General features: G+C 41.8%; 1 protein-coding gene across 12 annotated transcripts in view; it reads left to right on the top strand.

Annotated features, from left to right (window-relative positions):
- pcbp3 (poly(rC) binding protein 3) overlaps positions 1-14047 on the top strand; it is a 54304-nt gene extending 40257 nt beyond the window's left edge. For 3 of the 12 annotated variants that reach the window (XM_048238898.1, XM_048238889.1, XM_048238899.1), the window contains 9 exons: positions 58-174; positions 653-796; positions 1412-1540; positions 2725-2868; positions 5512-5553; positions 7144-7222; positions 8403-8455; positions 8772-8941; positions 9641-14047. In XM_048238898.1, coding sequence (XP_048094855.1) covers positions 58-174; positions 653-796; positions 1412-1540; positions 2725-2868; positions 5512-5553; positions 7144-7222; positions 8403-8455; positions 8772-8941; positions 9641-9695 — 933 coding nt within the window. In that variant the 3' untranslated portion in view covers positions 9696-14047. The remainder of the gene's footprint in view (positions 1-57; positions 175-652; positions 797-1411; positions 1541-2724; positions 2869-5511; positions 5554-7143; positions 7223-8402; positions 8456-8771; positions 8942-9640) is intronic. The other 9 variants (XM_048238897.1, XM_048238896.1, XM_048238892.1 and 6 more) reach the window with 9 other exon arrangements.
- Positions 14048-16995: the final 2948 nt, after the last annotated feature.

Raw genomic sequence — 16995 nt, 5'->3', positions numbered from 1 at the left:
TGTAAAAGTGAAATGCAATCATATCCAAACTCATCCTGTTTTCTCTTTCTCCGGCAGAGTGGAGCTCGCATCAACATCTCGGAGGGAAACTGCCCCGAAAGAATCGTCACCATCACAGGCCCCACAGACGCCATCTTCAAGGCCTTTGCAATGATTGCCTACAAGTTTGAAGAGGTATGTTCAGTCGGGGCCTGGAATAAGGCTATCTGAAATGAAGATCGTTTTTTTCTGAGAGAGGGGGTCTTTTCTGTTGTCTGTTTTCTTGTTCTTTTCTCTCTCTCTCTCCCTCTCTCTCTTTTTTCCCTCTTTTTTATATATAAAATCCCTCGCCAGCTCTTGACAGCCAGTATATAACACTAATCCCCATGTCTGTCTCTGGCAGTCGGGGTGGCATTACGCTCTGAGCTTGGGGTAGTGTTTGAGTAATTCCCCAGTAGAAGCTACTGTAGCAATATATCTGCATGCAATGGTGAAAATAATACTTGTAGCAGCTGCTTTTGAGATGTGCAGAACCAATTCTGGACATAAAACAAAATGCCTGACACTTAATAACACACTGTTGTAGGGAGCATTGTTAAACTGAAAAATGATTGTAACAAAAACAGCCTTTGTCCAGCTTTTCTGTCTATGCCTATAATCAAGGTAATGTCAGGTGTTTTTCCAGGACATCGTCAATGCCATGAGCAACAGCCCAGCCACCAGCAAGCCCCCAGTCACTCTGCGGCTGGTGGTGCCAGCCAGCCAGTGTGGCTCCCTCATCGGGAAAGGAGGATCAAAGATCAAAGAGATGAGAGAAGTACGCCAGCCCTGCATGCAAAGCTGCCAACACACTATCTACCAGTGCAGCGTGTGCACTGAATATTTAGAGCATCCCTTTCCTCTGTGTACGGGAGGGAAGTGGATACGTCTCTGACACTAAGCAGCACTACTACAGCCAAATGTTAAATTGTCAGAGATTCAATATTATACAGCATGTACAGCTTCTTAGGGATCCAACTTAAATAAAAAACAGCTTGCAAGACTATGGTTAAAATAATTATGCAAAATACTTTCCAAAAGCTAAAATCAAAATAAAGGTTGAAAACAAATTAATTAAAGGTTTAAGCAAGAAGTAAGTACCACTGTACTTTTATCAGATTGTGCTGACAAAACAATTACTTTTAAATTCAACAACAAGATGGCCAAAGTCTGTAACCTTAAATGGTTCATTATTTTGTCGGATAGAACATCCTGTAGGCTGTCAATGGCCTTGGCAACGTTTTGGCTCACACTAGTGAGCAGAAGCTCAGAAAAGGTCTGAGCAAGCCTGGTACAATGATACTTACTTTTCTGTGTGCTACATCTGCGTTGCCACTCAATTTCGAACGTTATAGAGAACTTGGAGAACTAAGAGCATGTTGTTCCTCTGCAGTCCACAGGGGCGCAGGTGCAGGTGGCGGGGGACATGCTGCCCAACTCCACAGAGCGTGCAGTGACAATCTCCGGGACTCCCGAAGCCATCATCCAGTGTGTCAAGCAGATATGTGTCGTCATGCTGGAGGTAGAGTATATGGCGCGGGGGGTGCAGTCATGTCTCTCCCCTGCACCCATAGTATTGCTGGAAGTCTGGTCTGTGTAGTCAATTAAATTTGGCTCGCTGGGCAACTTCCGTCGCACAAAGCACTTCGCCACAGTTAACACCCTCACTGCCCCCTCCCTTGTCCACTCTCCATGCCTGCTTTATAACATGATGACATTGAAGACATTTTGTGCTATAAGTATACTCCAGGAGCACTGGCTCCCTCTTGAGAGCTGACGTAACATGCTGTAGGCTACTCCACACCCAACCCCTCTTTGAGTGATGTGTTGGGTTAGAATTCTTTTTTTTTCTTATTCTTTTCATGCTTTCAGTCGATGTCCATGTCGATGCTTATTGATTGATGCAGCTGTTATTTCCCTGGCAGTCCTGTAGACTTGCTGACATGCAGACACTTTTGTCCCACGTAAGTGAAGAAATAGGAAGGGAGGAACAGAAACAAATTGAATATTCTTCCGTGGAGTCAAATGTACAATCGGCCATGGTGATGGAGCATGCATCAATGTGCCATGCCATTTAAGGATATTCACGGGAAAAAGCACCATATGCTCTCAGCGTAACCCGCAGGCCTCGAGTGCTTTTCACAACGGGCTGCCACTTTGCTCTTTTATTTATTTTTTTCATGGTCTATTTTTTGGTGAGAAGAGTGGAAGCGCGTCCTACATTGTGTTGTTGGTAAAGCAGTGCCCGAGGAATCTCAGCACAGGGTTGGCCATGAGCATGCCCTGCCTGCCTTTCTTCTCTCTCTCTCTCTCTCTCTCTCTCTCTATTTCCACACGTTCCCATGTACCCATGAGATATTCTCTCTCACCCTTTCCCTCTCTTTGTCTCTCTCTCTCTGTCATCTCTTTTCCCTAACTTTAGTTTTTCTTTTGAGCCTACTTGTACAAAATGAACACACACACACACACACACACACAAACACACCCACACACAGATAAACAATTGAAGGACTGCATTTACACTAGTTTTGACAAATGTTGTGTTCCTGCTATTGATCTGGATGGCCCATTTGGCTAGACAATCTTGTGGATTTCTGTCAGTCTACACACACACACACACACACACACACAGAGCCACTCTTACCTGTTTGCCGTCTCCTGGTCTAACACCTGGTCTCTGCCTCTTCCCTCTTCCCCGTCTCCTAGTCCCCACCGAAAGGTGCCACCATCCCCTACCGCCCAAAGCCCGCCTCCACCCCCGTCATTTTTTCAGGTGGCCAGGTAAGAGCCGACCCGCTGGCGGCGTCCGCAGCCAACCTCAGCCTTTTACTGCAGCACCAGCCACTGCCTGTTAGTGCACTCAGGTTTTCTCACCTTTTCACTTGCATGCCCACTCCACCACCACTACCCCCACACACACACAAAGTGGAGGGTTAACACGCTCGGGACAAGGGGAGGAGGAAGATGGGGATGGGGGTAGAGCTTCATGGCAGAGCATCACGTTGGAGGGGGTTAAAGGGTTTCATTTATTTTTGTAGGAAGGGAGGGGGGTTGTGGAGATGAAACAGTTGTTTTGAATTTTTCATTCCGTTTTTAGAAACAAAAAGAAATTCTCCTCAAATCACATCAAGGGCCATTGCCATCTTAACAGAGTTTGGGAGGATGATCATTAAATTAGAAATGAGTTTGCTTTTACTGGTATGCTGCAAACAGTGTGCAACACCACCTCTCTTGAGCTGGCTGCATTTAAATATCTAATTACTCCTAACTGAGTAATATAAATAAAAATAAATAATAATAAATATAAATAAAAATATAAATATATAAATAAAAATGACTTGACTTGACTTGATGTCTGCCATGAGAGTCTCTTTTCAAAACCTCCTCCCCTTTCAAAACAGATATCATATCCTTTTACTGTAACATTCCTACAGTCTCCAGTAATATCAGTTGAATAGAACAATGGTATGTTTCCTTTGCAGTGTCTTTGATTCTGTATGTGGAACAACTATAGCAGCATAGCAGAAATGTTAAAAGGATATTGTTATCAGTCAATTAATCAGTCATTCCAGCTCATTTTTGCCAACCGTAGAAGTGTGGTTGAAGCGTGAATGATGTGTGATTGAAAGCTGAATTATATCTAACAGAAATGTTCAGACTGCTTGATTCATTCCATCTGTCCAGCTCCGTTAGATATCCATGGCAGCTCTTGTGATAGACATTGATAGTGTCTATCTCAATATGACTTCATTAGAAAAGGCTCACAAAAGAGATGCTTGTTAAACTAAGACCTTTCTCTCAGCCAATATAAGAACATACAGTATATGTATATAGTATATAGTAATTGTCATATTTATATCAAAATGCTAACACAGGATGTCATTGAGAAGGTTAAGAACTTCAGTCTGAGAAAAGTTTATTTTAAGTCATATTCAAGTCATGTTTAGTTTTCTTACCCATTAAATATAACCATTGTAAAGCAATTTGTCGATAATTTAGTTATTTTGTCTAAATGCAGAGGCAGCATTCTTGATTTGGTTTGACCTGTTTGTTGTCTTTATGGTTCTGACTGTGTCCTCTCTACCTTTTTTCTTTCTCTCCGTCCCCACCGAAGGTGCCACCATCCCCACCGCCCCAAAGCCCGCCTCCACCCCGTCATTTTTCAGGTGGCCAGGTAAGAGCCGACCAGCTGGCGGCGTCCGCAGCCAACCTCAGCCTTTTACTGCAGCACCAGCCACTGCCTGTTTGCACTCAGGTTTTCTCACCTTTTTCACTTGCATGCCCTCCACCACCACTACACCCCACACACACACAAAGTGGAGGGTTATGCCCTTTCGGGACAAGGGGAGGAGGAAGATGGGGATGGGGGTAGAGCTTCATGGCAGAGCATCGCGTTGGAGGGGGTTAAAGGGTTTCATTTATTTTGTAGGAAGGGGGGTTGTGGAGATGAAACAGTTGTTTTGAATTTTTCATTCCGTTTTTTAGAAACAAAAGAAATTCTCCTCAAAATCACATCAAGGGCCATTGCCATCTTAACAGAGTTTGGGAGGATGATCATTAAATTAGAAATGAGTTTGCTTTTACTGGTATGCTGCAAACAGTGTGCAAACACCACCTCTCTTAGCTGGCTGCATTTAAATATCTAATTACTCCTAACTGAGTAATATAAATAAAATAAATAATAATAAATATAAATAAAAAATATAAATATATAAATAAAATGACTTGACTTGACTTGATGTCTGCCATGAGAGTCTCTTTTCAAAACCTCCTCCCCTTTCAAAACAGATATCATATCCTTTTTACTGTAACATTCCTACAGTCTCAGTAATATCAGTTGAATAGAACAATGGTATGTTTTCCTTTGCAGTGTCTTTGATTCTGTATATTGGAACAACTATAGCAGCATAGCAGAAATGTTAAAAGGATATTGTTATCAGTCAATTAATCAGTCATTCCAGCTCATTTTTGCCAACCGTAGAAGTGTGGTTGAAGCGTGAATGATGTGTGATTGAAAGCTGAATTATATCTAACAGAAATGTTCAGACTGCTTGATTCATTCCATCTGTCCAGCTCCGTTAGATATCCATGGCAGCTCTTGTGATAGACATTGATAGTGTCTATCTCAATATGACTTCATTAGAAAAGGCTCACAAAAGAGATGCTTGTTAAACTAAGACCTTTCTCTCAGCCAATATAAGAACATACAGTATATGTATATAGTATATAGTAATTGTCATATTTATATCAAAATGCTAACACAGGATGTCATTGAGAAGGTTAAGAACTTCAGTCTGAGAAAAGTTTATTTTAAGTCATATTCAAGTCATGTTTAGTTTTCTTACCCATTAAATATAACCATTGTAAAGCAATTTGTCGATAATTTAGTTATTTTGTCTAAATGCAGAGGCAGCATTCTTGATTTGGTTTGACCTGTTTGTTGTCTTTATGGTTCTGACTGTGTCCTCTCTACCTTTTTCTTTCTCTCCACAGGCCTACACAATTCAGGGACAATATGCCATTCCTCACCCGGATGTGAGTTCCCAGTCTCCTTTTCCAGTCCACACAAACACCAACACATGACATGATTCTGTTTTGCGTTTCTTTTTTCCCCTCTTCTTTTTGTTCTTATCCGACTTGAAGTCATATTAATATTACCCAATAATATTAATACATAATTTTTCATGTCTAATTGGCATCACATTACAATCTGGAATCCTAATGATCCTCTCTCAGTGTAGCAAAATTGTGGACAAGATCTCTCAGGACTTGGCCTGCCGCAGTCAATGAAAATATGACAGAGGACAGGTGCATTACCAGAAAGTGTGCACCCCCTGAAACCTGTCAACGTCTCATCACAAAAATGTACACTGCTTGCGATGTTCCAGGATCCCCTTCCCAGTAGAATGATCACTGATGGTGAATTTCGTCTATGGGGTAAGACCCTGGTGTCTGAGGAAAAAGCATCAGACTTGAGGCTTTGCCAGGGCTTTGAGCCAAACAGCCTCAATTTGGTTTTTTTGATACTGAGTTGAGTTTTTTGACCACCTCTCTGCCCTGACCCGTGAGCGAGGTTCCATTAGCTTCCTGGGAGAACAGCTCACTACGTCTTTTCATGTCCTTATATGGGCTCTGAGGAGGAGCTTTCATGTCCTTATATGGGCTCTGTGTCTATCTGGCTCCGTTAGTAAACTGAGACCAAGCCGAGAGAGCTGAGTGTGCATCAAGGTACCGGGCGTCCAAATCCCACAAGTCTGCACAGCCTCTGTCTGTAATTCCACTTAATCAGTCTTCATCGCCAGAGCATCCATAGAGATACTCTCTGTCAGTTCCTTTAATTCGGCTGAGGCAGTGATTGATGCCAAGAGAGGCATAGGTTGACATCACCATCACTCAACTTGACGCCGGATGTCCGTTTCACCCTCATTAAAGACTTAGGTGAGCGCTCCAGCCAGGAGCTTTCTCCTGCTCTCCTTATCCCTATTGGAGACACAAGGAGAAAACAGGAACGAGCAGGGCCGTTTTAAATAGACAGGGCGTTCATTTGAAGGCTGTTTGTTTTGTTTGTTGTGCAGTGTTGTACACCATTAAATATTAAATCGCATTAGACTTGACAGACCATAATAGGCTTAGGCGTTTGTGTCTTCCCTGCGGACTGTGCGTTTGCATGAAACAAATAAAACAAAAAAGGTTGTGAGGGAAAAAATAATTCATATACCATACTTCAGCATGTCAAAATCTCTTATGATAAAAGATTTCATTGCTTAATCCTGCGAGATCCAAAACTAAGACGTAAACCCAGTCAGAGTGACGCACTCCACCAATTTCACATACCAGAAGTCAGGCCAAGTCCTGCTCAAGAGTCTCGCACTTTCCTTCTCTCTCTCTTTCTTCTCTCTCTCTTTCTTCACTCTCTCTTTCTTCTCTCTCTCTTTCTTCTTCCACCACAGTTTGTCCTGGCTTCTGCTCCTCGTTGTTTCTTCCTTTCTTTCTTTCTTTCTTTCTTTCTTCCTTCCTTTCTTTCCTTTCTTTCTGTCTCTCTTCTAGTTTTGCATCTTGATTTCTCGGTGTTCACCTCTGTTTCAACAATAACCTCTTAGTTCTACTGTCCCTCCCCCACCTCAGCAGCTGACCAAGCTTCACCAGTTGGCTATGCAGCAAACCCCCTTTACCCCCCTTGGACAGACCACCCCTGCTTTCCCTGGTACGTACCCATCCACCCTTTGGACTATTTCCTTCTCTTTGTACCTGTAGAAACACACTCTCTGTGTCTCTCTTTCTCTTCCTCTCTCTCTCTCTCTCTCTCTCTCTCTCCTCCTCTTATTTTCCTGTTTTGTTTCTCCATGACGCACTTCATGACATACCCCCCTGGTGGATGCTCTCCATGACTGTAGCACCTTTGGTTTGATATGATCTTTTTTCCTCGTTTTTTTGACCACATTTTGCTTTAGTTATAAACAAAAACGAGCGCGTGGCAACTCAAAAACAAACCTCAAAATTCGAAAATATATCTGTTAATAACATGTTTTTTTATGTAACCCTTGAATTCACTATGCACATGTAGAATTTATTTCAGCAATATATGTAGGTATTTTTTATAACCAAAGTCTCATGAATAAATATAGCTAAGCCTGAATCCATTTTACCCTAGTGTCCTCCACAGGCCATTTGTGTCAGAATTAATTGAACAAAACAGGAACCCGCTCATGAAGTTTCCTCGTAGAAGAACGTCCTAGTGGGTTATTTTTCAGCGCCCTTCAAACAGTTCATATGAGGACATGCAAATTTGCCCATCAACAGTCATTTCTCTGTTTTAAAGTGTCATGAGTGTTTAATGACAGCGGTGGGTTTGGGCTTGCGGGTAAAGTTGCGTCATGCTCCAGTATCTTGATCTTAATGAAGGCTGCTATTTCACTTTTATCATTTAAATTGCCCCAGCAGTGTCCAATATATGAATGTACACAGGTTTTCTTATTAGGTTAAAAAAATAAATGCATCTCAGCTGTAAACCTTCTCTCTCTCCGCATTATCTCGGCTCCTGGAGGAAGGCCGGAGGCCATTGTTGCCTGATCATGAGCACTTGGCTGCAGCCTCACGGCTCTCCTCCACAGTGTGCTTAAAATGCTGTTTATGCTGCTCTCTCTTCCTCTCCATTCTCCACCTTTTTATGCCTCTCCCCTCACTCTCTCTCTTTCTCCACCCATCCCTCCTTCACCCCTCCCGCCCTCTCCCCTCACTCTCTCCACCCATTCCTCCTTCACCCCCCCTCTCTGTCACTCTCTCTCTCCACCTATCCCTCCTTCACTTTCTCTCCCCTCTCTGTCTCTCTTCCCCTTCGTCCCCTTCTCTCTCTCCCTCCTTCTCTGCGCTGCTCAATGCTGTAGGTCTGGATGCCAGTCCCCCGGCCAGTACTCATGAACTCTCCATTCCCAATGATGTGAGTAGGAGGCCCTTTTAACAGTGTTAATAGGGATACCTTAGGACACATTCCCTGAACGTATTTGATGTTTGCAAGGGTTTATGACATATGCTGCTTTGTAATGCTTATGGGCGATGGTGCTGTTGTTACAGTGTTATGATAGATGCCGTTTTAGAAGACATTTAGCCTTCATTACAACATTTGTGGGAAGCTACATTCTCAGAGGACTATGTGAAGTGTATGAAACCAAAGATTTTTTTAGTTTTAATTTTTACACAGCAGGTTGGCACGTTCTCTTTTCTCCTTTGTAAGAAATTCTGTAATGTCTTCCCAGCTAATAGGCTGCATAATCGGGCGCCAGGGAACCAAAATCAACGAGATCCGTCAGATGTCTGGAGCGCAGATCAAAATCGCTAATGCTATGGAAGGGTCATCCGAGCGCCAGATAACCATCACTGGAACCCCCGCCAACATCAGCCTTGCTCAGTACCTCATTAATGCAAGGTAACCCCACACTGCGCCCTGAAATAAGTGATAGCCTAGCGGTGGCCCAACCATTCATGCTGTGATGTATGGCTTTGTGTCTACTTCTCCTCTCAATGGAAACCTAGCTTCTTTTTTTCTCAAAGAAATGCCTTGAAGTCGCACAAGGACACAGGAGTTTGTCTCTTTAGTAGTTTTTTTCTTCTCCCTCCACGTTGAAATACAAGACTGAGTTTTGAATTAATGTACTCTGTACGTCTTATACTGATGATATCATCTTCTGTTCATTCATAGTGATTTTTCTTTCTAATACAGTCTTCCCGTTTGCAGCCTTAGGCAATCAGCCTCAGTGCTGAAGGTCACACAAGTGCTCTCAGTCCACCACCTTGTTATTTCTTTTGTGTTAAACCATCTCTTTTCTCGTCAGTTAGAGACAGGAAACATTTGTAGTCTGTAGCTGAAAAATAGAGCACACGTGCACATTATGTATCTAAAAAGCTATACATCCCGCAACGTGGCTTCACAGAAAAGGCTACCATGGCAGCAAAAGAGTGAGCTCTATCACTTTGTTAAACGCTGCCGTGTCATGGCGGCACAGATGAATGGAGGGAGCAGTCGCATGTGGTGGTCTCGCTGCTGCGGGCTGCTCAGAGAGAGACTGGCGACTCCGGGGGTGGGACACTAACGCCTTGTTGCTCTCCCACCGTTCCCCACTGGCAGGTTCAGAGACGTGGCGGCCATGTGGAATGACCCATCCTCCATGACTACATCCTGAAGCCCCAAACTGGTGTCATTGTCAGAAGCAAACTGCAGCTTCCCCCCTCTCCTCCTATTCCAAAACACCCTGCCCAGTTACCTATTGTGCATCCCACCCCTTTAGAGTTCATTAGATCCCCCCTCACTTTACAATATACCTTCAGCAGTAGCGTTGCTTGTATGGGTAGGCTATTGCTAAAGATAAAGACAAATAATTGTGGTTTGATTTTGTTCATGTTAAAATGTAGTGAGTAAGTATAGTGTTTCAGCATGTTGAATGCTTAGAATCAATCAAGCTGTGTTATTTTATTTTTGTCCTTTTCTTTGTTTTCTTTTTACTGCTAGCTTAGTTAAACATGGTTGCTGAATAAGTCTTGTAGTTTCTTGTCAGGAAAGCTTTAAAAATGTACAAAAAATGTAAAACGTTTAAAAAAAACACAAAAACTGTAATTGCTTTTTGACTGCTAATAAGCAATGCTGTGGGTAGGGCAACTAGAGTGATGTGATGCACCCATGTAAGGAGAATGCTGTGATTGCAGACATGGGTTTCAGAGAACCAAAATGGGTTGGAAATTGTTACAGTTCCAATCAGAGCCTAGGAATTAGCCATTAACACCATTCATTTTTTATGGATGATAAATATGTTTTTTTTCTTGAGTTTAAAAAAGGAAGTAAAATAAAAACATTTTTTTAAAGACATTTTAGCTGGCAAGGGAGTCGATTGTTTTATGCCTGAATGCATCTGATAATCCAAATGCATGACCGATTTACAGACACGCTAAACACATAGAGCCATTAAAAGGTGGACGGCGAAACGTGTCAAGTGCTTTCAGAATTGTTTTATTTTTCTCTATTTTTCTATCTCTTTCCCCCCCTCTCCCCCTGCCTCCCCCTCCCCCCTGACTGTTCTAGGCTGACGTCTGAGGTCACTGGAATGGGCACACTCTAATTTCTACCCTTCATCCTTCACTGCATCACATGACCCTTGAGCCAATGGCATTGCACCTAGTTTGTTTATCTCTCTCTCTCTCTCTCTCTGTACTCAGCTATCCTGCATTTTAAGTAACTAAGCTAATTTTAATTCTACAATGTGCACATATTTATAAGTCCCAGTTTAATGTTGTTCCTCCCACACCCGTTATCTTGATGCTCCGTATTAGCCCTCAACCTCTTTTTATTTCAAAGGACACTTAACTTTTTTGTCACTCTAGTACCTGACATGCCACTCCATTTATCTGTAAATTCATTCATTTCATATTCTTGTGAAACACTTTACTCTATGATTGTCACTAAATGTATCTCATTTGACATACTGTACAATATTCACAACAGCATAAAGAATAAAAAAAACACAAATGCACACAAAGGACTAAACCAAATTATAATTTCAAGGAGAAAAGCCAATCTATGTGGGCTTCATAGTAAACCACAGTCAAACAACTTTACTCACCATGATAACGTTATGAGAGTCCATATTAAAGACAGGAAATGGATGGAATGCTTGCATCTCCTGCCACTGTGCATTTGTGTGTGTTTGTTCGTGTGGCACTTGGGAACAATACTCTAGATGCATTATCACTCTCTCTTGTATTCGTTTGATAATCTGGTCACAGAACTGATAATGTACAAGCAGCCCAATGAATAAACATCAAGTAGACTGGGCTGTGGTGACTCAGGCTCACCGTCAGGTCTATTCAGAGATCTTTTCTTAAGTAGAATCCTAAGCTGAGTGTTGTGCTTGGCTTCAGAGATAAATATCTCTATGAGTGATTGAGATGACCAGCTGTCGTTGAAAGTGAATACAGAGCACTGTGACGATAATGGAATCTTCCTATTCCATCCCACCCTCCTGATCCCATTCACTCTCATCCTTGGTCTGTTTGTCTGTCCACACATACAGTACGCCGACGTCATGCATTTAGTTGCATGTCTCTTCTGTCGATGATCTTCAAACTCTTCTCTCTCTCTCTCTCTCTCTCTTGCTCTCTCTCTCTCTCTTCAAACCTCCACTTCTTATCACTAATGCTTTGACAGAAGCTATATAGCAAAAGCCTGCATGCATCTGGTGCCATAAAGGACTGGTCTCCACTGACAGCTTATTGAACATGCACGTTCAGCACAGCCTAGTCATCTGCCAGACAGCATGTCCCTTATACAAAAATGGCAATATAACGATGTTCTTTCGCTTGAGGACCAAATCATCAACTACCCACTTAGCGTGGAAGATGTCAGACATATTAATGAACATTTGTATCTTTTTTTTGGTTTTGTTTGGATTGAACCAAGTGGTTTAGGCCATGGAATGTTCATGGGTTCGGGCTGGAATCCGAGTGGCTCTGGTGGAAGGGAGGCCTGCCACCCTAGCCTGCTCACCCCTGTAAACGTTGATTGTTTATTTTCCATTTGCATCCAATCTAGCAACAGACCAGTGTGTCTTTGTTCCTGATAAAGATCACAAGCCCATTGTGTCGCCTCAAACACCTGGTTGATATGCGATTATTTTGAACTCTGACCATGGTATGATTATGATCACAACATCTCCAGATGCATTTGACGAAAAACTGTACCGGTTTAAGATATAAGCTATGCACACACCATCACAACGAAAAACCAAGCACATGCACATGTTTTTAGTCAAATCAGAAGAAAATTGGCTCTAATGTGTTCGTGAAATTTGTTTAAGTCATTTACTTCAGTCTTTCATTTCTCACTGTACCTGCCAGTCCCAACGCATCTAGGCTTATTTGTGACTTCATGATGTTATTCTATTTTATTGTTTTCATTTTCCAACAATATGATCTATGAGATCACTTTTATGAAGTCTGACAATCTAACTCCAACACGGTTTTTAAGGATGTTGTGTTTCCTAATCCTACTTGTAAGAGAGTGTTTTTAGATGTTCCTCTGCGTTATTTCTGATAAGGTGTAAGGTCTTGGTTTTGGTAAGGAAAATGAAAGTTGAATGTAACTCTTTCAACACGTTCTGACTTTCTTCCACTGGGTTTACTCTTCTACTCTTTTTATGGAATAATCTCTATTTGCAGTCAGTGTCTTTGGTCATTAGGTATTCCAGATACTCTTGTAGGGATGTTGTAAGAAACACAGTGTTTGCACACTAAGACATAGAGTAACGTTGTACGTTATATTCCAGCAGCTGCTTCAAGCATTGAAACTGCAGCTGTTCTATAACTACACACTATTTGTTTTTTTTTCCTTGGAAGAATATCTGAGGCATTCTGTCTAACATCCCTGTGCTGAGTTACATAACTAAATGCAGTGAGATTTAGCTCATAGCATATGGAAATCTCCGCACAACATTTATAGCTGAATATGGTCCTACTGACTTGACATGAAAACAAAAAATGTTGTCATGAAAATCAACAAGTTTTTGCAATGTTTTTTTGCACTGATTTGAAGTCTAATTGTTTTGTCAGTGTCTTAGAATTTTTCACTATTGAGTTAGATTGTATGTTTATACAGGACATTGTCTTGTAGTTCTTTTGTGGAATGTTCTATTTGTTGTAATACTAGGTCTGACATACAGAATTGTAGTTCTCTGTGGCCTATTTTTACAGGCATGCTTTGTAGCCCTGTCATCTGACTCACAGGAGTAACAATGGAGGCAGTTGATCATATAAAATTGTTGTTATTATTATTATTATGTTTATTATTATTATTATTATTATTATTGTTGTTGTTGTGTATTGCCTCTTTTGTTAGGGTGAGTGATGCATCTGGATTAAACAGTGTATTGCCATTCATTGTATTGCTTTTTATGACTGCAATAAGATTTATCATCATTTTCAAATTCACTTGCCATTAAATGTCAGAGGACGTGGTATAGCGACATAGTTCAGACATCTTTATCATTTTTGTTTTCATTCATCATCCATACAAACCAAGCTCATGGCATTACAATAACAATGACCACCAAGGTCATTTTCTGCATGCTCATTGCAGAAAAACAAACAAACAAAAACAATCAAATAATCTCAACTAAGGTCTTAATTTTAAGTCTGCTTCATTGAATTCATTGTCATTTTTTTGTACTTGCACATTTTATTACTTGTACTAGAGCAGCAAAAAACAAAGGGCCCTTTCCCTCTCTCTGTGCTTCTGTACATTCTGCTGTTTGAACATGTAATAAAGAGTTATTATTTTATGTTGGATATCTCGCTGCTTGCAGGTCTATATTAGATTTAAATTACTGAGATTAGATTAACTTTCAAATGTTTTGTAAAAAAAAAGGAAATAATAAACTTGTTTTTTCTTTTCTCCCTTGATGTCATTCTGATTGATTGTGCACTGACTGATTGAACAGACTATTTTGTTTTATGATGCGCTTTAATAAATCTGACCTGTGTAAATAAAGGCTGTGATTTTTTTTTTCTTTTTTTCAAACGTTCCTTTGAGGGCAACACTCACTGACTGCCAAGCTAAGCCTTGATCTACCACTAGAGGGCTAACAGATATGGAGCACACACATTTCTTTTTACATTGCTCCAGCGTGGCCAAACAGGCAAATGTTCAGTGCTCTGCACATTACTGTAAGCACATGTGTACTCCCCCATCCCTCATCAAAAGCATTGCCATGGTTACAGAAAAAAGGGCCCTGCCACCAAGATAACAGGGAGGTAATTGAATAGTATCACTAAAGGTGTTTAGCCTGATGGCCTACATCTGAACATAATATAACAATCATTTGTTCAAATGTTCTGGGGTTCCATGGAACCTGTGGGTCGTCAAGTGAGGTGTACTTCAGTGCCCAAGTAAATGAACTCAAGCCCAAGCACACGCAGGTATGGAGGGGGAGAGACAGAGTATGATTAATCTGGATGGTCTGGCAGCAACCTGCTCATGTATGCCTGGGTCCTGCAGTGCCAGCAAACAAGTCAGGGGAGAGACACTCAAGTCTGTAGGCGTGTTTCCAAATTAGCCCCATGCCTCCTGGGGTGTGTGTGTGTGGATTGGAGAGGGTCACCTTAGCTCAGCACTGTGCTCTGCCCCTGAACAGTTTATTCATGGTTGGAAATAAGCCCAAATTAAAGCAGTTCCTGATTGCTATCCCCAAGCCCTAAACTACATTTCGCTGTGCATCCCTGCTAAATGAGGCACCCACGATAAGCAATCTCTTGCACTTACTGTAAGCAAAAAGGCGCATCATCGACTGCACTGCTGTGGGTATTAATCGGACACAGGATATGCCTTTTTGGTGCGGCATATCAGGTTACCGTCAAGGGCATCTTTCAGCACCAGCGCTGAGTTGGTGAATCTGTGTGGGTGAGAACAGGAGAGAGGGGAAAGGGAAAGGGAGAGGCCGGCATCTAGATGAGTTCATGGCTAGTGCATTACTGTAAAGGTGGTTGGGGTATAGGGAGGAATTTGGTTAAATCATTTAATGCACTCCGTATAACAGTCAAAAGCTGTTTCTGAGACTTGTCTCTTCCACTTCTTTTCAGTGCGCTGTGCTGTGCTACCTTGTGTCCTTGCCCTTCACTGTGCAAAGTTGTTCATTTGTATTCAGCGGGATATTTACCTCTGAAAAGGGAAAAACAAAATTGTTCCATCAGCCAGGTGCCACTTGAGTCAGAGGGAGCCTTTGGGGCATGGGTGGGCTGTCGGAGAGAGAGTGGTATGGGGAGGTGGCTGTGGATAACCGTGCAAAGGATTTGCTTTTTGGAACCACATGCAAATCAGGTGTGGAAATTGTGAGACACGCTTCCGTAATTCAAAAGGACAATGCTAAAGATCGCCCTAAAGGCTCTTGCCAGCCTCTTTGCATAGTTATGTGATTTTTTTGTTGTCCCCACAACAACCTGTACGGACAGCAAACAAATAAAGACAGAGACGACATAATGAGTTCAGGTGAGAAGCCTAGGAGGAAATCCTGCAGAACAAAGATACTCATTTCCAACCAGTGGAGGGGATTTGAATGAACATTTACAGTGTAATTTTCTCCAACGTGTGTGTGTGTGTGTGTGTGTGTGTGTGTGTGTGTGTGTGTGTGTGTGTGTGTGAGAGAGAGAGAGAGAGAGAGAGTGTGTATGTGTCTGTGTGTGTGTGTGTGTGTGTGTGTGAGAGAGGGTTTGTCTGTGTGTGTGTGTGTGTGTGTATGGGTGAGAGAGTTTGTCTGTGTGTGTGTGTGTGTGTGTGTGTGTATGGGTGAGAGAGTTTGTGTGTGTGTGTGTGTATGGGTGAGAGAGTTTGTCTGTGTGTGTGTGCGTGCTTGTGGAAGGGGGTACGCAACCTTGTCACAGTGACATTTTGAAAAGCGTTTCGATTACAGCTGCCTGACACTACATATGGCTCATTCCCTCCCACCCAATTTAATTTGTCAAGTGTAGTATAATTACCTCAGTCTCAAAGCAGAGATCTCAGCACCTTTTATGTCTTGCAGGCACCGAGGCCTGACACCTCACCCTGGTACACCTTCCTCAGCAGGGAGTCGAGACAGGTGCCTACGCACAGGTGACAATTCACAGCAATGGATTAATTTAGAGCAGCAACAATCATTACCTTTACATTTTTAATGTTCCGTTTTGGGAGGCAATTACAGAATTCAACAATGTTTTCTATATTCATTAAGATGAAATAAGCATTAGTTTAGAACTTATACTGTTCATTAACTTTGCACATTATGTTAATGCAACTGAAAATAGACTACAATAAATAAACAATAAATGCAGAAAATAATTGCATTATATTAAAAAATAATGAAGGGGATAATCAGTTATAATGACAGTAAAAAAATAGATCCAAATCTTACCTACACTTCAAATCATTCTAATCAACTGAACAAAAAATTCAAAGGTCACTTCAATATTTTTACCATGATACTAGATTAGAAAATACCACTGACTGGTGTAACACTCTGACCTTGGCCAGTTGTCTGGACTTGACAAACCTGTGACCTAATTGTGATAAATCTGTGAGGAGCAAGGAGCCCTCTAATAAGGACCCTGCCCATCAAAAAAGATAGATTTGCTTTGTCAATGGACTGCCACGCTTGAATAAGCAAGTTGGATGCAGGAACAAAAATCACCCTCTAACAGTTGACACATGTAATTTGTCTATTAGGCACTCCTAAGCATGGAGAATTCATTACGTTACAGGTGTGTTGAGAGAAAATGAACCGCCTTGATAAACAATTAGGCACAGTTTGTACATCGCTAATGGCAGCTGCACGGCTGACCTATCCCCTGCCCTGAATCATTCTGAACACTCATTTGCCAAGTTTTTCCAACATTGGCAACCTGGAGGGATGGGTTGTTTTTAGTATTCATTGGCTGAGTCGAGTGGATCTGAAGTAATTATTGACG

This window comes from Alosa alosa, chromosome 3 (genome assembly GCF_017589495.1).
Source record: "Alosa alosa isolate M-15738 ecotype Scorff River chromosome 3, AALO_Geno_1.1, whole genome shotgun sequence".
In the NCBI taxonomy this organism is placed as follows: Eukaryota; Metazoa; Chordata; class Actinopteri; order Clupeiformes; family Clupeidae; genus Alosa; species Alosa alosa.
Note: the sequence above shows the minus strand (reverse complement) of the source record. Positions and strands in the feature narration are given on the sequence as shown.